Source organism: Rhodamnia argentea, chromosome 7 (genome assembly GCF_020921035.1).
Source record: "Rhodamnia argentea isolate NSW1041297 chromosome 7, ASM2092103v1, whole genome shotgun sequence".
In the NCBI taxonomy this organism is placed as follows: Eukaryota; Viridiplantae; Streptophyta; class Magnoliopsida; order Myrtales; family Myrtaceae; genus Rhodamnia; species Rhodamnia argentea.
In genome coordinates, this window is record NC_063156.1 from 27285159 (window position 1) to 27306563 (window position 21405).

A 21405-nucleotide genomic window follows, 5' to 3' on the forward strand; every position below is an offset into this window, starting at 1 on the left:
CAACGCAATGCTCTTGAATCTTACTTCACAAACACGGGCCCAAATTTGGGAAATGCCATGACGTTTTGTCCCTGTCACTCTGGATTCCAGCAACAGAAGCCAAAAAGAACAATGGTCAGAAACCCAAAAATGAGGAAAATTACTAAAAAAGTCCTAAACCTATTGCAAATTGCAATAATGTCAATCCAATCATAAATATATATTTTTTTACCAATTGAGTCTTAAACATTTTACATTTATGCCAATTCAGTCTACATGGCAGTTTTTAATAACATTATTATATTTTTGAAAATAACTTTTTTTTTTTTATTTTTGTTTCTTTTTTTAATTCTCTTTCTTTGTTTTTTTTTTTCCTTTCTTCTTTCTTCAGCCGGTTGCCAAGGTATGGCGACTAGCCAAAAGCGGGGGCCGGCTAGGTCGACCTCACCGGCCTTTGGCGAAGGTCGACCCCACGGGCCATTGGCAAGGTCGAGCCTCGGCCGACCATGGCGACATCTTGCCTCGCTAGGAGCAGGCAAGGCTCGCCCTCGCTTGTGGTCGGCGGGGGCAACCTTCGCTAGAGGTCGACAAGGTCGACTTGCGGCACTCACCCGGAAGAGAGAAATAAATAAATAAATAAATATTAGAAAAATATTAAAATATTATTAAAAATGCCGCGCCGGTGATTTCCGATCAAAATTTATCTAATGCACTAAATTGGATCAAATGCAAAAGTTTTAGGACTCAATTGGTAAAAAAAAAAAGTTTAGAACTGAATTGACACAATTGCAAATTACAATATATTTAGGACTTTTTTGATAATTCTCCCCCCAAAAAATGCAACAGTATATCGATTGTGATACCAAGGTTGATTTGATCGATCTCTTCCGGAAATCTAAACAGATTGGATTCCTCATTCCATAGGGATTATCATGCCTTGGTCCTCAAAAGTACCAAAGCTCCCCAAATGCATTTGTCTTTTTGGCGGTAATTCCAGTGTTGCAACATGTTTGCTGTGGTGTTCTCCGCCCCATCACCAAGTAATGACAACGGCAGCAACTCTTTGGCAGCGCCAATATTGACAATTTTGCACTCTTGGCAATGCAATTTGATTCACTGTTCACAGATAATCCAAAGGGCTTTGACGAGATTTCACAACTTGCAACACCCGAAAGAGAATAATTAGCGAATTCTTTGATTGTCCAGGCGTGCAACAGCTGATCCTAGAAACGACTCACCACGCCAGTCTTCTCAGTCCCTAACTCATATAAAGACTAGATCCTCCTTCCATGGAATCATCACTCCCTGATCAACGAACTCCCTCGGTTTGGAAGGCTGAAAATCAAGAGAGAGAGTATGAGCCTCCCAGATAACCTCAACACCAACGACGCGAGCCCGGCATGGATGAACAAGGCCGACAACGCGTGGCAGCTGACGGCGGCCACGCTCGTGGGCATGCAGAGCGTGCCGGGTCTCGTGATCCTGTACGGGAGCATCGTGAAGAAGAAGTGGGCCGTGAACTCGGCCTTCATGGCGCTGTACGCCTTCGCGTGCGTGCTTGTGTGTTGGGTCGGGTGGGGCTACCGCATGTCCTTCGGGGAGAAGGGCATCCATTTCCTGGGCATGCCCAACGTCGCGCTCGACCAGAAGTTCCTCCTCGCCCAGACCTTCAACGGCTACAAGTTCCCCAACGCGACCATGGTGTACTTCCAGTTTGTGTTTGCCGCCATCACGCTGATCCTGATCGCCGGGGCGCTGCTCGGTCGGATGAACTTCCACGCGTGGATGTTGTTCGTGCCTCTTTGGCTGACGTTCTCGTACACGATCACGGCGTACAGCATATGGTCCCCGAATGGTTGGCTGAGCCAAAAGGGAATCATTGATTACTCGGGTGGCTATGTGATCCATCTCTCTTCGGGTGTGGCCGGCTTCACTGCAGCTTACTGGGTAATATTCTTATGTATCAATTGGCTGCTAGAACTAGAAGTGAAGTAGGACTAGAACACATCATATCTCAAGTTGCTGAATATTTTCTCCAGGTTGGGCCAAGGGCGACCAAGGATAGGGAGAGGTTCCCTCCCAACAACATCCTCCTCATGCTTGCCGGGGCCGGGTTGCTGTGGATGGGATGGACCGGGTTCAACGGCGGGGACCCGTACAGCGTCAGCACCGACGCGTCCCTGGCCGTCCTCAACACCCACGTGTGCACGGCCACGAGCCTGCTGACGTGGCTCTTGCTCGACATCCTCTTCTTCGGGAAGCCCTCCGTGATCGGCGCCACCCAGGGCATGATCACTGGCCTAGTTTGCATCACTCCCGCCGCAGGTACAAATGTAACTGTGTCAACTATAACTAGAAACACAAATCTAGAAAAGCGACGAACTTTTTAGAGCTAGTCGGTCCATCGATAACTACAGTAACTAAAGTTGTGATTGCATTATTTTGAATTTTGCATACATTAATCAGAACATATATTTTTCCTATGCACACATAGGAGTTGTCCAAGGTTGGGCCGCGATCCTAATGGGGATTATGTCCGGGAGCATCCCGTGGTACACTATGATGGTGCTCCACAAGAAGATGTGGCTCCTCAAGCAGGTCGACGACACGATGGCCGTGTTCCACACCCACGCCGTCGCCGGCAGCCTCGGCGGTATCCTCACGGGCTTCTTCGCCGAGCCCAAGCTCAACCGCCTCTTCTACCTCGTCCCCAACTGGGAGCACTACGTCGGCCTCGCCTATGGTCTCCAGATGGGCCAACCCGGCAAAGGGTTCAAGCAGATGGGCATCCAAATCATGGGCATCCTTTACGTGATCGTCATCAATGTGATCATGACGAGCTTGATATGCTTGCTAGTGAGGGTGATTGTGCCGCTGAGGCTGCCCGAGGACGAGTTGCAAACCGGGGACGACGCCATCCACGGCGAGGAGGCCTATGCCTTGTGGGGCGATGGAGAGAAGTTCGAGTCCTCCAAGTACACCTCGGTCCATGGCATCGACGATTTCCCGTCCGTGGTGCCTAAAGCCGGAGGCGAACTGCAGATGGCTTAATCGTAGAAGATCTTTCGAAGTCGTGAGAATGAGATGAATTGGCTATGTCCAGCCTTTCGTTCCGCTGTTTTCGTATTCTAAGGGGGTGAGAGTAGAAGGAAAAGTTGGCTTTGATGAACTCTAGACCCTAAGTGTAATAAGAATCGAGGTCCAAATTGACGGTTTTATCCTTTCCTTTCACAAGTTTCATGCGTTTAATTTTGATTTGATTTTCCCACGTCATGGGAGAAAATCGTTCCATATCGACATAAGGCAAACTGGAGGAATCCAAAAATGCAGGGGGCAAAAATGACCATTTTGAAGATTTGAAACCCAAAGCAGATAGTTTTTCTTCATATGATGATAATTTGATTATATTCATTTTTTTTTTGTAAATTACGAGCTCAATATTTTTTAGTTTGCAAAGATGAGTAAAATGACCGCATTATTTGTAAATTTCCCCGTGCGCATTGGTTAAAGACTTCTTACCAATATATGTATAAAAATGAGAGATATAGAATTAGATACCAAAAAATGCTTAAAAAATAGAGACGGAAAATTAGAGCTTTGTTTAGATTGGTAAGCGAGCTATTGTCTAATGAGATGGTCACCTGAATCCAAGCCTTTACGACAAAGATACATAATTTGTCGGGAAGATTTTAGGAGATCAGTTCACACAAGAAAAAGAGACAGCCAAACAGGTCTTGGATTCGTATCAAGAGGGGTTACAATAATAAAGAGAAAAATCGAGTAATGCTAAAATTTTGTATGCCATACACCGAGTGACCTCTCAAACAAATGAATTATATTCATTCAAATTAATGGTTATTTGTCACCTGACTTAGTAAACCAATTGGCCTAATTCCCTAAAAAACTCTCAACTTTAAGTCCCATCATAAATCTACCGTGAACTTTTTTCGTATCAGAAAAAATCTCAAATTCTAGGCCTAGTCTCAAATCTGTCCCGAACTTTTTTTTGTTGTCTTCGAAAAAACTTCAAACTTTAGGTCCAATCCAAATTCTACCCCAAACTTTCTTTTTCTAAGAGAAAAATCACCAATTTTTTATTCTAATCTCAAATTTTCCCCCATTAGCTCTATGTTCAAAAATCGCCGCTAGTTGTCCTTTATTTCCCTATGTTAGAACGATTTTATTTTGGAGAATGTCCATGATTTTTATTGGGATGGATTTGTTATTGAAGTGGAAATGACACATTTACGTACCTATTGCCCCATTACTTTGTTGATGTGGGTTAGTTATCGATATGGAAATACCACCTCTCAAATTGGGAGATTTGAGAATAAATTAAAAGTTGGTGTTTTTTCTAAACAAAACAAAATTTTGGGCAGATTTAGGACTAGACCTAAAGTTGAAATTTTTTTCTAAGACAAAAAAATTTGGGATTTGTTTTGAGATAAAAAAAGTTCGGGTCAAATTTGATAATGGACTTAAAGTTAGGTTTTTTTTTAAAAGAAATTAGGCCCTAAATCAATTTATATAGAGAAAATTTCAAAAAAGGACCCGAAGTGGTCTCGTTTTCTCAAATAAAGGCCTAGAGTAAACATCGTTTCAAATAATGACCTAAAATGCTCAAATCGTTTCAAATAAGAGCCTAATTGAAGGACATTTTTGTCTTTTAATCTTTTGGCTTTTTCTTTTCTATTTTTCTTTTTGTCTCCTCTCCTCCCCTCCTGTTCATCATCTCCTCTAGCACGTCTTCTTCAACAGGTCCTCCATCCCTCGCACGAAGGGGAACTGCTACTTGTTGTTCAGCACGTGCGTGATCACCGCCACCACGGCTCATCTCCAACGCCCCTCCCACCGCCACGCACCTCGTTCGCTCATCCACCGACAGCATCTGCACCGGCTCCAGGACGCCAGGCTCGGCCAACGTGGCCCGGAACACCTCCCAGAGCCAGAAGTCGAACCCGTCCATCTCTAGAGAGTTTGCGCGCGAGAACAGGAGTGGTGCCGAGCTCGTCAGGTCGTAGCACGGCACCAGGACCGGCTTTAGCGTGTCCCTCAGCGTCAGCATCAGCTCCCTCCCCGCCCCGTTGCTGAAGGACTCCCTCACGAGCCTCTCCAGCACGGCCATCGCCGACGACGTGGAGCTGGTGGAGCCCCCCGCAGGAGCCTCTGCAGGAACCCCCCGAGCCAGAGATGGGCTGCAAAGGTAGAACTTGCGGCCATGGCCGGCGAGAACTTCCACGTCGGTGCCCATGGCGACGTCGAAGTAGTCAGCGATGCTGGCGTCCGGGTTGCTGGACTTCGACTTGAGGGCTTGCTCCAGATAGGCGAGGGCTTTACCGGGGAGGATGCCCTGCATGCCGCTGCAGTAGACGGCAAGGATGCAGATTTTGCCTCGCTGGTTCTTGATGCGGAGGGGTTGTTATTGTCCACGTCGGCGTTAACGGGTGGTTTTTGGGTTCATTTGCTTGGGGACCCAGAGCTTGGGGTCGTCGTAGCCGAAGAGGAACTTGCTCCCGATGATTGAGAAGATCTCGTAGCTGAGCTAGTCGGTGTCGATGCTCAACTCTTCTGGCATCTCCGATGGGTAATTGTTATTGGTCGCCATCGGAACGCCTCGTTTTTACGGTTTCTTTATCGCTGGTCCACAAAATCTCTCCACCATTCGGAAACACCCCGACGAAATCGCTCCGCAAGATCAGCTCAAAGCCCGCTTCCGATCAATCCATTCGTCGCGAGGGGAAGAAATGAAGGAACGACCCACCTCTCTCTCTCTCTCTCTCTCTCTTTCCCGCTGAGTGCGTAGACGAAGACGACCATGCATTCGAGTCAGAAGAGATGATGAACAGGAGGGGAGGAGAGGAGAAAAAAAGAAAAACAGAAAAGAAAAGGTCAGAAGATTAAACGATAAAAATATCCTTCAGATAAGTCGTATTTGAAATGATTTGAGCACTTTGGGGGCTTATTTGTCGATGTCTATTATGGGCTCTTATTTAAGAAAACGATGCCACTTCAGAATTTTTTTTTGAAATTTTCCCAATTATATATGTCTAGCATTTTCCAGTACCCATTATTTTTTTTAAATTTATTTTAGACAATGAGGCCGAGGATCCAATTTTTTCCCGAACAGACTACGAACGTCCTCGTTCATTGCTCGTCAAATCTTCTTCCTCTTTCCGCAGAGTCTCCACGTAATTCGTCGATCATGCCAGTTGCTCTCAAATTTTGCCCTCATCTTCTGCGATCTCGTCGCGTCCATTTCTTCCCCCCGATGCGTGCGTGGTAAGTAATCTCCCATCGGTGAATCTCACTCGTGATTCGACACGTTGAAAAAAGTTGGTCGAAATGGGTTTCGTGCTTACTGAATCTCGTGCCTGGTTGATCGCAAGCCTCGAGCTTTTGAACCGATGCAGAGTTCATTTCCCGCCAAAATCGAGGGAAAGATCACCATTTTAGCTTCGTTGGATAGAAATAAGTTGGACGGTTTAAATTTACACGGTTAGGTTTCTGCATTTTGGATTTCATCGTACAAAAGAGATAGTCAGCTTTAAGTTACAGCCAGCCAATTTCTGCATACACGTCAGTGAATTGTGCACTTCAATAGTGTTTTGAAGTTTCAACGAGTGTTTTGTTCTGGTTTCCGGTAAGGTGATTTGTTATTTCCTGTCCAAGGCCACTCTGAATTGACGATAGTTTTGATGCACTTTGTATCCCATATGTTGTTCTAGGGGATTCTGGATCTCTTAAAATCAATCTAGAAGTTGATGCGTCAGATGAATAGGAAGAACGGAAAGGCCTGTTATTAATCTAAATGAAGGAGTGACGGATAACTGAAACATTTTGCAGCCTTTGGCACATGGAGAGGCAAATACACAGTCGACCGTTGGCTTCTTTGCACCCGATTGCGTGAGCTCTACGAGTAAGTTTGTTTGTTAAATGGACTTGCTTGCCTATAGCATTGTCCGGTTTTGGCGGTTGATAAATTGAAGACGGCATAAACAGACATGATAGTTAAGGAAGAGACATTGTAATAATCGCCATGCTTAAGGATTGTGATTTGCCTGTGGATTCCCAAGAGAGTGTCAGCACATGCTAAATAAGATCTGACAGAAGTGGAGTTTGACGATTTGCATTGATCTTTAACTAGTGTTTGCCTGTGCGGGACAGAACTTGTCCCAAGAATGTGACCAAGAATATGAACCATTTTCTAATTGGATTTGGTAGAATTGCTTGGTTTGATGATTGGTGATCATATGTCTCAATACACACTTTAGTTGCCGTGTCCTTACTGTTTTCCTATTTGAATATAACTATGAGACAGATTTTACATATCATTTACATACTGGGAATCGTAAGTGCTGGAGAAAATGTGTGGCTCGTCACTCGCTGTCATGGCTCTTAGATGAGGAAGACTTAGAAAATGAAACAGAACCAACTGTATAGTGATCACCAAGCAAAGATATTAGACCCCTTAGTCATTTCTCAAGTGGCAACTGTACTTCAATGTGCTTTCATTTGTTTTAGCATAGCAACACCAAATAAATATCAAATGTGATTAATGGTGAATACCAACGGAGCAACTCGCTGTAAATTTGTACCATAGGAAATTTTGTTTATGGATTTGTGATGCTAAAAATCTTTTTCTCAGACAATTTTAAATCTCATAGTTATTCCCTAATTTGATGGGGGGCAGCCCCAGTGCACAACGCTCCCCGCACTGTGAGGTCTGGGAAGAAGTTGATGTACGCAACCTTACCCCAGGTTTCTCCGAGAGGCTGTTTCCTGACTTGAACCTGTGACCTCAGGCCACAATGGAATAACGTTTTACCCCTATGCTGAGGCTTGTGCTTCAATGATTTTCTAATGTGATAATTGGGAAAAATTCCATTTGTTGATGAAGGCAAAGTTTGTATCTAGCGAACTCAGATTAGCATGATGTGATGCCACATTGTTGTTGATATTTAGGAAGAACTTTTATTTCTTTATGAAGGGAATGACTAGACATGGTAATTCTTCTAAGGTAGTAATCTGCTTTCTGTTACACGATGTGATCTCTCATGTCTTTTTTTTCTCTGACATGAATCTTCCCTGTTCATCTTTTAATTCTAGTACATGTCATGCCCCCTCTGTTTCTGCTGCCTCACAGTTGAATGATCTAAGACAGGTTCAAAACCTCATTATTGAAAAGATCCACTTACAGCTGAATGTGTTAGTGGTTGAAAGTGGGTTGGATCACTCGGTCACTCTCTCATTGAGACAGAAAAGACTGCTTAAGAATCTTAGCAAGGTCTTTCGACACAGCTTATCAAAGGTGGGAGACATAGATGGTCCACTTGCTGATCTTGAACCCTACACCAGCTCTTCGGTCAAAACACTCAGCGTTTAGAAAGAAACTGATTGGTTTTCCTACAAAAAGTCATCATGAAAGCCAGGCTATGATAGTATCAAGTCCGTCATTGACTCAATCACTCGAAGAAAATTCTGGAGGATATATTCGAGTCGTCCTCCACCTGTTCTAGTCTCCAAGTGACGGGAGGATCTGGTTTGCAGATGTTCTTATATCTGAGGATCTGTCAAATTCAAATCCGACTTTCTGTTTTTGGCTTCATCTATGTAATGTGGTTATCTTCCAAGTCGTCCACACTAACAATCCATCCTTCTCTCTTGCTCTAGGAGATACAGGGAAAGGAAGATTCTTTTGCCATCTGGGAAGTTAATTTACCTACTAAAACATTGCCCTCTAGTTTCGGATGAGCTTCACCCAATTATGTCTCTCACGTAAAAGCGATCAGAATTCGAACACGCCGCGTTAATCGACGTGCATATCATTTTTACCAGATATCAAATGTTGTTTGGTTATTCACAATGTCTATGATTATTTTAACTGCCGTAGCCTTTTGTACAAGAGTCTAGAGCAAAGCAGTAACTTCCCCACAAAACATTAACCTTATGTTTCAGATACATGTAGAAGAACGGATTTTAAGCTTGCTATTGCTTGGTAAAAAGGGAAATTCACCATGATAGGGTGACAGATGCTACTGGGACATAAATAATTAATTGGATTTCACGGCAGATTTTGAGACTTATTACAACTAATAAGAGTAAGCAAACCGACATGCTTACTGAGCTTGGAGTCGGGAGAAGATCTGATGATAGAAATTTGAAGGATGGCCAAGCACTCAAACTTGCTCCTATGGCACATCTCATTTCTCAGGTGCCTTTCTCATATTTTCTGTTAATGCTGAGAAAGAAAAGGTCTCATCTTTTGTCGAGTTTTCTTTTCTCTCTTTTGTTTTGCTATGTTACCGTAATTAAAAAAAAAAAATTATCTGGCTCTGGTTACTGCTGGGAATCAAGATAGGCTGTGCAACATACTCAGGAGGAGAATATTGAACTTTTACTGATTGGAATTGAGTTTTTAATTCTTTTCTCCCGTAGATTTGATGAAATTTGGAACTCGGCATGAAAAATTAATTTATGAGCTATCATTTCTGCAGTTAAAAAACTTTGATGTAACTATTGCTACATCAAATATGCCCAATAGAGTCCCATTACCATGACCGGTGGAAGTTTTGTTGACCCGCCCTTTTTGTGGCTGTCTCCCCTTGAATATCTCCTGCATGTCCTTAAACTTGGTTATATGGGTGATGAAGGAAGCTGGACATCATTGTTTTACAGCATTGGTAATGAGTGCCTTACTGAAAATGCTTTTACACGGCAAGAGTATACCTCTATAGACAAGGTGCTAGGCATATCTTGATATTTTCGCATATATTATTTTTTGGGTTATTGATATGTCAAACAACTAAAAGGGGAAAAAATCTTGGCTAGGCCTTTGTATATCCACTACAAAGAATGGGTCCAAGTTTTGGTAATGAAACTGTCGATCATTCCCCTTCTCTATCTCTCTGCATCAACTTGTGCATGTTCCACTGTGCTTTTGCTTTGCCTGGCCTGCATGATTAACATGCTCAAGGTTAGAACCTGCATTCTTAAATGTACCTACTTTATGAGTCTGTTTTCACAGTAAAATGGACGAGGAAATTAGTGTCTCCATGCAATTGTTCATTTGATGTTGTGTATGCCTGGAAAAGTGATTTATTGTTTTGAGTCATTACATAATTTAAAGCATGGCTGTTTTAATGCTGGATCATCACTTATCGCTGGAGGGTCTTGCCCAAATACCATATCGCAACTCATGTCATCAAAATCTGCAAATTAAGATGTATTCTGATATCAGCATCAGTCAAGAATAATGATATCCACACATGCGCACACACAGGCAAATATGTCAACATATGTGCTCTCGTCTATGTTCTGCCACTTTGCCCGTGGTTTTCTCCAAATCACTATGTACAAATTGTTCTTCACTTAATGACAAATGATTGGCTCATGGAAATTAGAAGTCTTTGATTTCTTTTCTTTACTATATTGTGGTGGAGCTGTAACATTGACAAGACAGGCAACGGAAGAATGATTGGCTTCATGGAATTACATGAGTTTCAGTGCCTTCAAATTAACATAGTGGATTTCGCTGCACTAATTTCTCATTTTACATGTTAAATTCACTGGCAAAGATCCTAGAATTCATCCCTTGATTTAATTATATGTACCTGACGTTGGATGGCTATACCTGAAGTTTTTGCACCCTAAGTGGTTCATATATGGGACCCTCCAATGACATGATAGCATGGCCTCCCACATTGTAGTGCAGGTACTGTTGCATTTCATATTATGATGTCTTTTCCTCATTTGTTTACTAATGCAGTAGTCTGATGGCAATTTTTTAAGTAAATGGAACTAGAGTATGTTCCCTTGTGCTAATTTTCTTCGGATGACATAATATCAGTGTGCAACTGGTAATTGTGGACCTCGGTATGGATGATAGGCGGTTAGGCATTCCATCCATGAAAAGAAAAGTGACATCAATATGTATATGTGTTCAAACCATTTTCTATCTGTCATGGAAACTCAGTTGTGAGGTTTTGTTTATCAGCCGAGAAACTGCAACAACTTCATCTACCATGAACTAAGCAGCCTTAGTCTAACATGGGAAGGTTATTTTGCTATAGAATATGGCATGCCCTTATAATTAACTGTTTTTTGGCAGAACATAATTACATCCTGTTTTGTTCAATTTTGCCGATCTAGAAAGAAATACTTACTTGGCACCATGTTGACCGGAACTCCTAGGGAGTCTTTGATAAATGTTTGGCAAGGCATTTTACAGAGATTAAGGCACATACCCACACAGTTGGTTTCTTCCAAAAACCTGCCAGGTAAAGAAATGTGAATTTCTTTCCCTTTTTTTCCTTTTCTCTATTGAATGATGTAAGGCTTATGCAAAGTTTGCATGATTCTGACAATGGATATGATTAGTGGTTACGACGGAGATGATTCGGGCCATCATTGTGATTAGAACAAAGTCTCCGTGAGGCACAATCATTGGAGGAGATTATTTTAATGCTTCAATGTGTCTTGTGTTGCCAATTGCTATAACGAGTCAGCTTAAATCTCTGCAGAAGTAGATATTAAAGGGTGAATGTAGAATGTCACCTGCACTTCCTTATGTGGACGACATTCTTTTCTCTTCTTCCATCGAGCTCTGATTCTCTCACCTGATTTCAATAGGAAAATGATGAGATTGCTGCCTCCGGACATGATACATAAATTATTATTTCTATGCCAAATGCTTTCTCTTGGATTAGCTGCATGTATCGATGTGTAAATTCGCACTGAATAAAGACTCGTCAGATACTATTCATTAGGCACTTTATTTCCGTCCTGATCTAATTTTTCATTTCCATACTTGAGTGATGTTTACCAATATGTTGTACTTTCAAATTGATCAATGAGGAGCCTACACACACATTCACCGATGGATTGGATATATTTGAACTCTTTGCTTCCTCTGAGGTAAAGCATTTAGCGGCCTAACGTAGAATTCTAAACATGATTCAGGAAAAACAAACGCATGAAAACAACTTTTTAAACCAGATTTAAACTCATACATCACCCAAAATGCTTCATTGCCCCTGGACTGTAGGTACCACATGCCAAAACTCAATCTTCACATTGATTTTTTGACGGCGAGTTTTTATATGCTTCTAAGGATCCATCCACCCCTAGCCCTCGAGTTTCAATAAATTTACATTTGAGTGTCTTGATGGCCTGTGGCCACTCTTAACTTAGGTTGATCGAGTTCATGGCCAAGACATGAAGCAACCGGGTCGCTCCTACTCTACTATCACTTCTAGAAACCTCCAGAGACTTCTGTGTCTGCCACTGCTGCTGCTTCTTCTTCTTCTTCTTCTTCTTCCTCCACTCTCTCTCTCTCTTACTGTTTATTTTTGAAGAATTAAGTTGGCAAAGTCTCATTTATGCCTTTTTTTTAAATTTCTAGGAGTGTATGGCTGTCATGCAAGAAAGGAGGACTTGCGGGGGAGATACCCGACAAACAGCAAGCAATGTGAAAAGAATTTGCGGCTTCAAAGAGAGGCGTCTAAGGTGGTACTCCATATTCATGCACTTTGTCTCATTAATTTGTTATTGTTAATAAGGACAAGCAATAGGAAACAACATGATTTACTCAGTGGCAGGAAATAAAGTTAGAAGCGTTGAATGCCAAAATATAATTTTGTTGGGTCGGCCACGTTATGCAGTCAAAAAGGTGTGGATCTATGATTGTTGCTACCTTTCATGGCAGAATTCATTGGGCCGACCAGCTATGGGGGGCAAGACACATAAAATAAAGGGTGGTTTGCATATTGTGTACTATTTCCTTTCTAATACCTAAGGTGTGTATAATCAAATTGAATAGGCTGTATAATCTTCAGGAGGAGCCTAAATCGATACGAGTCCTCGGTTTGGTGAAACCTTTTGCTTTGTGCAAATGGACCCCGTCCCGTGTGAATCGGGAGAGGCTCCGGAGTGAAGAGTCGAATCGTGCATCTGTCGATTGCCAATGTGGATCCATGACCACCTAAAGAGAACTTTTCTATCCAATGTGGGATTTGGGATTTCACAAATTCCTCTACTTAAATCACTATGTCCTGGTGAGTATTGACCTTCCTATTTGATTAGCGATTCTGTCCATGCTCTGATACCACCAAGCTCCCAAAATGAGTGATGGGTCTCAATTTTGAATCATTCAAAGTGTCTCTCTCACCCGAACGACACTTCGAGCGTCACACGAGTAGCTAGCTAACACCGAGGTAGCGAAAATGCATGTTGTATCTTGACATTTGTCCTGTACATCATATCCTCTACTAGCACGGGTATTCCATTTCATTGACAAACCAAAAATCTACGTTAAATGAACCTTCTTCTGACCCTTGATTTGGGACTGCATTAGTTGAAAATCGAGTAAGTGCTACTATATCTTCAATAACGACGTGTGCCCTTACTTTCTGTAGCCCCATAAAATGAACAAAAAGAAAAAAAAAAACGAGAAGGAGAATAAAGGACGGCAGCGATGAATAAATAACTTGATCTTCAGTCATAACTTAATATGAAAAAATTTAATACAAATGACTTCCCTTACCTCGCATTTTCCGACCAACCAAGCGAAAAAGACAGTGGTGAAGGCAGCAAAAAATTCCCTGGTGAATTTAGAACGAGGCGGCATCAACGTCCTCATCTGCACTCGATTATATCAAGGAAGAAGAAGGGTTAAAGAGCAAAATAAAGATTAATTAAAACCACGATGGATGATTAATTGGGGTTCCTGTCAAAGAGCTAATAAAATAAAGTATATTTTTGTTCCTTTTCGTTATGTCGTACGTACTCAAAGGTGGCGTTCTACCTGGGGCACGAGAAGATCTTACCTGTCACGGCTAGCTATCTTTCTGAGAAATGAAACCCAGAATTTAACTTGGTGAATTCTTGATAATGGCGCATGTGTAATTCAGGCAGCTTTTATATGTGCATCTACAAGAAATTGTTCGTCGTCGAGTTTCGTGTAATACGATGTGGTCGTTCAGTTTGTCTCTGCATTCTTTTTCTGGTTTTTTACTTGTTTGATTTCGTGAGAAGAAAGCAACTAGGTGGCACCAGAAAACCGAAGAGAAGATAAAAACACAAGCGACTTGAACTTGCCATGTTCAAGATTGGCCTCGGGAAGGCCATTTCAAGAGCTGAGATGACGTGATCCTGCTGCTCCGCCGGATTCAAGCTCCGGTACGCCGCTGAGGCCGCCTCCACCAAGCCCCCGTACCCGCTCTTTTTGCTCCTAATACCTGCAAAAAAAGGTTATCATTCACTTCACCATTCCCTTATGAACAGAAAACGAAAACTAGTTCATTAAACTAACCTGTAGTGCCTTGAACGCTTCGAGAGAGATGATTAGCGGCCATGAGATCAAACCAGCTGTCCTCGTACTTCGTGACAATGGCATCTCCTTCTGGCCTTGTCGTGGTGGTCGTTGTCACCGTCTTCTCCCCGACTCCCACTGCGTCCTTGGCGGGTCTTGTCAAGACGGCGATAACCCGAGAGCGCAGAGGCCTGTTAGCTCGTCCACAGAGAGGGTGAACGCGGGTCGGCGCGAAAGGGCTCATGCTCCGATGAAGGAGCTTCGCTTCCATGACTGGCTATGACGCTGAGAGAGAGAAAGAGAGAGGGGTGACGAGAGAAAGTATCACTTGTGGGCGATGCTTGTGCATGGAGAGGGTGGTTTATATATGTAAATTACCAAATCGCGGATTAGACAGAGAAAACTTTTAGGATTTGCTGGTGGAGGTTTGGAGTTTTGCGAGCATTTGATTCTCCACCGTAGCATTCGCATAACCCACGAAAGATGCTTTCATTTCTTTTCCTTTTACGTCTTTCTTGCGAGTGCAAGGAATTGTCGGTAATTGAAATGACGCTTTCTGTTGTGTATTTTAACTTTTGCTATTCGTTTATTCGTTTTTCAAGTCATTTTTGTCTTTATTTTGGGTTGGTGGTGATGAATGATGATGAACAATAGGGGTCTATTATACCTGAAACGACATCATAGAAGTTCCTAACTACCAAAGTGCTCATTGAAGAGTTACATTCAGCTAATCTGTCATATTCGAAACGTGCTATGAGTCCAAGCCTAACACACAGTTTTTGACCGGGTAACCGCTGACCCCTTGCATGAGATCAACGACTCATACTTGATTCGACCCGCATTAGTAAGACAAATAGATATTTAAAAAGAACTTCTTTTGTGATGTACATTTAACATGTAAAAAGATAAAATCTTTAGTAGTTTTATAAGGTTCCGGATAAGCGTGCGGCCGTTTCTTTATTGCAAATTGTTCGAGCTTCACGGATGAAGTATCCAACATCTCTTAAAATCTATAAATACATAAATATTGACACGTAAATTCCCATATTAATTTTCACGGTTTTCTAAAGCATGAAAGATCATAAGTTTTATGCTATTTTTCACTTTTGAAAAGAAGAAGAAGAAGAAAATCATAAGTAGAAGGTAAAACTAGAAAGGAAAAAAAAAAAAAGTTGTCCCCACCCAAAAAAAACCCCAAGCAACCTGAAGACTCTGCCAGACCCAAAAAAAAAAAAAAAAAACTAAAGACTCTGAAGAGTGGCTGCAGGTGGGTTAAGCTTTAGAGCCAGCAAACATCCACATTTTATTGGACTTTATCACTCAAATTCATATAATTTCATTTAGCAAAATTTAGCTAACACATATGACCAAACTCGTCATACTGGATTAACAAAGGGGTCTACATCCCATTTGGACACCTCTAGCAACCTCTATCATGTCAAATGAGGGTCCGATAATCCTTGCCATATTTGAAGAGATAATGAGAAGCCAAGGGTGTCGCTGCCTCTTGCAAACACGGCGGGGTCGACATGACGCTGTCTTTGGTGACTTAGCGAGAGTAGCCTGACATTGGTCGGGACAAGGGACATCATGAAGGGTGCCTGTTGCAACTCTTGGCGGGGTTGGCCCTCCGTGCGAGGGTAGCGGCGGTTGAACGGAAGCAACAACTGCCCCTAGCCCCTCTCTCTCTCCACCCCCTCTCTATTCAGAATGTGTATAAACAATGAAAGTTAGAGCATTAAAACTGTACTCCTCCCTTTCTTTTACAAATCCACTGCTCTTTATAGTTTCTTCAGAGGGGATTGGAATATTATAAGTTTAAATTTTTTTTATCATTGTTTATCAACATAAGTGTTACCGAAAGATGTGATGGAAAAGTGAAATTATCTCTAAGATGCAAAGAAAGACATACATTTTAAATCAAAGATTCTTAGGGAATTAATTAAAATGATTGTATGATGACAAAATTAAGGTTTTAAATTTGATACCTGATTACGATTTATTTTTCATTAAGTAGAAAAGCATTGATTTCATATCATATATGGACTTTTTATACAAAAGTTGGAGAGTAAAATCCTACTCCATATCGACCCAAAAAAAAAACATATATCCTACTCAAAATTTTGCTTTATAACATAAACACTAATTTGTTGAAATTGATCTCATTTCCTGAAGTTCAAGTTAACTGTAAACAACGAATACATTTTTCGAACGATCGATGTCTATCGAACATATCTACTCCCCATAGTATCAAGCCCAAATTTGAAGCGTGGAGCTTGAACTAGACCGACTATTTTGACTTTTCAAGCTACTTTGTACGTATGTAGGTATCAACTCGACGGGACTCGACTTACTCTTGAATTTCTACAATGAAGTGGCTTCCAAATTTAATTGTTGTCACTGAAATAGTCCACAAGATAGGGAATATGTTCCTATTTGAAAATCAACATTTTCCCTAGGACTTTAATAAGATGAAAGTATCATACACGTCCGGTCGACAGCTACCGAAGAGGATGTTCGTGATGTGGCTCCACAACCTCTCCGAGATATTAGACCGCACTCCTCTTCCGATTTAGATTTAGGTCCAGATTTGGGATTTTCACTCTCCCCGCGATGTTGGGAGTTCCTTATAGATATTTGATATGTATTCTTCGAACATATTGATGTTGGTATCCATGCATCGTGATGGCAATAAGGATGTTGAACCGAGACGCGCACCGCAAACCACTACAAATAAAGTGAGAGTTCTCGGCGAGTACTCATCACCGAATCGGTGATCGACCCCCCGATCATTTATGGTAACAAATCTGTTCATGAAAGATGAAAGTGTGCTTCTGACTACAGGCAATCCTTTTATTATTTGTTTTTTTGTTTGCTAGGCTTAAAAGCCTTCCATGTATCTCTCGAGTATTATTTCGATTAAATAAATGTAACTTTTCTTTTGGAAAAAAAAGAAAAAAAAACTCAAACGAAAATATTCTCCAGCTCGCCAGGAATCAGCAATACGTTCTTGTTTTTAATTTCACCAACTCGTCATTCAAAATATGCGCCTAGAAATAAAATTTTGAATTTTGTCATTGTATACACCGACTTCATTAGATAGGAGGTGTCCTTTAATGTAATTTCTCAGAGTCGTCATTTTCTGCCACATTGAAGCGCTCCTTTTTTTTTTTTTTTTGGGTTGTAATCATGGAACATATTTTGGAATTAATTATTCATAAGCCAATCATCGTGGAATTGAAAATACAAATTGCCCAATCAATCCGTAACGTATTATACAGATATCAATTCGGTTATACACTTTTTCATTTTGCTAGTTGAATCCCTAACCTTAGCACGAAATTCCAACGTAGCCTTTCAAGCCAATTTTTGCCGGAACTCACCGACAAGACCGCATCGCTACGTCGGCGACGACCGGATTGCTACGTCGGCGACTTCTGGCTACAATTAATCAAAATGACTATATTGAAATTTCGTGCGAATATTAAGGACTGAATTGACAAAATTAAAAATTTTAGGACCCTACTATCATCGGTACAATTGATTTAGAACCGTTTGGGTATTTTCCCCAAAAGAAATGCGCGTATATGCGTGTCATAAGCTATGGCTGCAGGGAAGCAACCAATTCTCCTGGACGATTTGATTTTCCTCTTCGTGTGCTTCTGCTATTTGATCAAATCAATCACACGTATCTAGAAAAAAACAGGGCTTGCGTCGAGTCTTACAGGAATACGCACATCGTATATTTTTGTTGATTATGTCCACGACGATGATCGTAGAAAATCGTGGTTTTCCTGACACGCATGCGCGCGATATCGGAACCTGATGGCCGGTCGAATCATGATCAAACCAATGCTTAACCATTCAAAGCTAATCAAACCCAAGTTGCTCCTAGAAATAATCGGCTTTTAGAACACCTGTTCTGGCAATGAACTTTGTTTAGAGCACTGCCTAATTGCATGGCAATGGTTTGTCTCTTTTTGCTGCTTCTCGGAGAGACGTCGTGGTTGGTCGGAAAAGATTCCTTAGTAGCCTCATAGACAGAAAAGTTCACCAAATAAATAAATAAATAAACATAAAAAATCTCGAAAGACAAGACCAATGTATCCTTCTGCATTCCGGCATCTAACTATTGAAACGCGAATCATGTTCGGTTTTGTCGTTTCGTGCTCAAAGTTTACCTGGTGAAAGAACTCCCTCCAGGCGACGCTTGGTACATTGGTGAAGAGAAAATGAGTGAAGAAACCCAGAAATTGGGCGGTTCGCCAAAACTATCATCAAACGAAACAATTAAGATGCAATAATGCAATACTAGGGAGGGGAGAGTGGTCGTGAAAAGATCGACTAAAAGATGAGACCTTTTCTTTACTATTTAATGAAGATATTCACATTTTACTACATACCCATCTTGCAAATCATTAGACCGAAAAGAAAAAATCATGCAAATCTAGTGTATGATCTGTTTATATAATTATGAAATTCCCCTCCAAATTGTTGTTAGCAGAATAAAATCAGCTAGTTTGTATTGTTAACCCACGTGCCGTATAAGCTCCAAAGAAAGACGATAGACAAATCTGCTATACACACATCACTAGTTTCCCACCAGCCCGTGCCACCCCGGCCACGTGAAGATCTCCTGAATAATTGAAGTTCTCAGGGAGAGATGTTCTGTCATTTTAGCCTAAAATCAAGCTAAATATTTGCTGAGAAAACAAGAAAATAACAAGTTTTCTTTGAAATGCACAATCTCAATGTCATAAGGTCAGCTCGACTCCAAAACAAGTTATGAGGAAGGTTTCTGAAGGCAAGGACAGAAAAGGCATCACCTGAACAGGAGGCAAAGTTAAAAGACTGTCTTGATTTGATACAACTAATAAAGACACCGAACAAGGATTGGGGTTGGTTTGTTGAGCATAACAAACATCGAACGATCAACAGTATCACAAGTTAAACGCCATTCTAACATAAACCTATAGCTATGAAATGCACCAAGAACCTCCTCTAACACTAAAACTACACATAATTAACATATCCGAACGGCAAACAGATAACACCCAATTAAGAGATGATAATGATGATGATGTTGATGGGTATTTGATCCCAATTCAATCCTTGGTGGTTTTGTTGATCAGGGACTTGTGGATGTGAGGGATGACGCCACCTCCCGCGATGGTTCCCTTGATGAGGGTGTCGAGCTCCTCATCCCCCCGGATGGCCAGCTGCAGATGCCTTGGAGTTATCCTCTTCACCTTCAGGTCTTTGCTCGCGTTGCCCGCGAGCTCGAGCACCTCGGCTGTCAGGTACTCCAGAATTGATGCCAAGTACACGGCAGCTGTCGCCCCGACACGGCCGTTAGCGGAGATCCTTGTCTTGAGGTGCCGGTGAATCCGACCCACAGGAAACTGATCTCAAGCAAACAAATCCCAGAACACGTTACTCAGCCAAAAAGGTTAACTGCAAGCAATGTGCAAATTCATCGCGAGAGCAAAAGGGTGGGTCATATTTCTCAGGCTCCTCTAAGACATCAAGAGGTGTGGTATCAGTACCGTACATGAAGTGGTTCTCATTTGCCGCTAAAATGAAATGCAATTAGAACCAAACCTTCCAAGATGGTATTATAACAGAGTCAATAACTCTAATAAACCTCATCAGATGACTGACTTCCAGCTAGCTTCACACACATCACCCTTCCGAAACAATATCTACCAAAACAGGGTATGAACATGCTAGAGTCCGTATATACTGAAGTCACTAAAACCTAATCCATTACAAGATGGAAATTCATCACCTAGGGTCATAGTCTTGTAGATCCAACCCACCGTGCAAGTTCAAATACACAAAAGCGCATAAAATTGTGCAATTCCATCAACCGCGTGCAAACCTTAAGGTTGTATACACGAATTGAACACTCCAAAGCACCCAAGTTCCCAACTTTCTCTCACATGGCATTAGAAAAGCATGCGCTTATTGGAAATCTGAAGCACCAAACACCTGATCAGTCCTCACGGGGACGCTCCTGGGGGATTTTTCAATTCTGTGGAAGCTTCGACCTTTTGTCCATTAACGTTGACAAAATCTGATGCTCGACCACTTACTACAGTAAACCAACAAAAAGAACAAACCACTATCAAGGAAGATACGAGAAATTTACCTGAATACCAGCACGAGATGAGCGAGAGGTGGGACGCTTCTTGTCCTTGTCCTTGTCCTTGTTCGCGGCCCCCGTGGTCTTTGCGGCTACAAGCCCCTTTCCACCTTTTCCCGCCATGTTCCCTGCCCACCAGAAAGAAGAAGGAAAACACGAAATTCTCTTCAATTTCATGCCAATCCAACCAAAAGAGATCAAATGAAAACGTTCGAAACTGCGACCATTCTTGAACGCGCAGCCTTGAAGATCTCTCGTGTGTGAGAGCTCTTCCAGTAGCAAAAAAAAAAAAACTTGAAAAACCATTTTTTTTTTTTTTTTGCGGAAAAACGCAGGAAGCAGAGGCAAGAAAGTTGAGGGTGTGAGGAGAATTCGAAGCCCAAGCTGCGAATACACGAACCCAACTACGAACGAAGAAGAAATCTGACCGGAAAGCGTCGGAGAAGGAGAGATCTGAACTGGGAGGCTCTTCGGAAAGCGAGAGCGAAAGAGAGAGATGGCAAAACGCAAAATGAAACGACGGAATGAAGAATGGGATCTCCGAAAGCTTTTGATGAGTTTTTTGAATCGGAGCGAAACCGGACTTGGCGGGTCAGTTTGGGTGGGAAAATACCCATTTTCGCCAATTTTCGAAACCTTTTACCCCCCCAACGCCGCGCTTTTACCGAAATCTCCCTGTACGTTCGTCCGAATGACGGTTTTGCCATCCATGAGGCTGTCCACGTACTTTGCTTCATGCCAGTCACTGGGCTAAAAGGCAGGGCCACAAATGGGCCGGGCCTATGATTCCACGTAAAACGAGCCCAAAATTATCGGGCCGTGTGTTCGTAATTAACGAATTGATTCGGATCGTTTTCTTGGGCCGATCCCAAGAGAAAACCGAGTTCGAACTTGCACATCCTTAAAAATCTCAATCATAACAATTTACGGTCACATCGTGGAACAATAATCTCAATCAAAGAAAGGGTGAACT

General features: G+C 42.0%; 3 protein-coding genes and 1 pseudogene across 4 annotated transcripts; 1 reads left to right on the forward strand and 3 right to left on the reverse strand.

The window, feature by feature from the left end:
- Positions 1–1295: 1295 nt before the first annotated feature.
- Positions 1296–3211, forward strand: LOC115751985 (ammonium transporter 2 member 5-like). The gene is made up of 3 exons (XM_030689991.2): positions 1296–1926; positions 2019–2304; positions 2474–3211. The coding sequence occupies exons 1-3, from the start codon at positions 1336–1338 to the stop codon at positions 3028–3030; spliced, it is 1434 nt and encodes a 477-aa protein (XP_030545851.1). The 5' UTR covers positions 1296–1335; the 3' UTR covers positions 3031–3211.
- A 1505-nt stretch (positions 3212–4716) lies between these two features.
- LOC115752012 lies at positions 4717–5719 on the reverse strand (annotated as a pseudogene).
- A 3742-nt stretch (positions 5720–9461) lies between these two features.
- On the reverse strand, positions 9462–14628 carry LOC115751986 (beta-carotene isomerase D27, chloroplastic). The gene is made up of 7 exons (XM_030689992.2): positions 14288–14628; positions 14074–14213; positions 13520–13615; positions 11533–11594; positions 11142–11248; positions 10095–10187; positions 9462–9930 (listed from the first exon to the last, which is right to left on the reverse strand). The coding sequence occupies exons 1-7, from the start codon at positions 14556–14558 to the stop codon at positions 9890–9892; spliced, it is 810 nt and encodes a 269-aa protein (XP_030545852.1). The 5' UTR covers positions 14559–14628; the 3' UTR covers positions 9462–9889.
- Positions 14629–19086: 4458 nt separating this feature from the next.
- LOC115752073 (histone H2A variant 1) lies at positions 19087–21024 on the reverse strand. Of its 2 annotated transcripts, none has more exons than XM_030690123.2 (3): positions 20861–21024; positions 20439–20560; positions 19087–19689 (listed from the first exon to the last, which is right to left on the reverse strand). In XM_030690123.2, exons 2-3 carry the CDS (start codon positions 20553–20555, stop codon positions 19393–19395), a joined length of 414 nt encoding a protein of 137 aa, XP_030545983.1. In that variant the 5' UTR covers positions 20556–20560; positions 20861–21024; the 3' UTR covers positions 19087–19392. The 2 variants fall into 2 exon arrangements, with proteins under 2 accessions (XP_030545983.1, XP_048139008.1); XM_048283051.1 differs by lacking the exon at positions 20861–21024 and adding an exon at positions 20660–20682.
- Between the last annotated feature and the right edge of the window lie 381 nt (positions 21025–21405).

Excerpts from the sequence above, each read along its gene's own strand:
- LOC115751986 (XM_030689992.2), bottom strand. The coding sequence starts at position 14,558 with ATGGAAGCGAAGCTCCTTCATCGGAGCATGAGCCCTTTCGCGCCGACC. Across the intron at positions 14,214-14,287 it reads AAGCGTTCAAGGCACTACAG|GTATTAGGAGCAAAAAGAGC; the intron begins GTTAGTTTAATG and ends CTTTTTTTGCAG. Across the intron at positions 11,249-11,532 it reads GTCCACATAAGGAAGTGCAG|GTTTTTGGAAGAAACCAACT; the intron begins GTGACATTCTAC and ends TTTACCTGGCAG.
- LOC115751985 (XM_030689991.2), top strand. The coding sequence starts at position 1,336 with ATGAGCCTCCCAGATAACCTCAACACCAACGACGCGAGCCCGGCATGG. Across the intron at positions 1,927-2,018 it reads GCTTCACTGCAGCTTACTGG|GTTGGGCCAAGGGCGACCAA; the intron begins GTAATATTCTTA and ends TATTTTCTCCAG. Across the intron at positions 2,305-2,473 it reads TTGCATCACTCCCGCCGCAG|GAGTTGTCCAAGGTTGGGCC; the intron begins GTACAAATGTAA and ends ATGCACACATAG.
- LOC115752073 (XM_030690123.2), bottom strand. The coding sequence starts at position 20,555 with ATGGCGGGAAAAGGTGGAAAGGGGCTTGTAGCCGCAAAGACCACGGGG. Across the intron at positions 19,690-20,438 it reads CATCTCGTGCTGGTATTCAG|TTTCCTGTGGGTCGGATTCA; the intron begins GTAAATTTCTCG and ends GCTTGAGATCAG.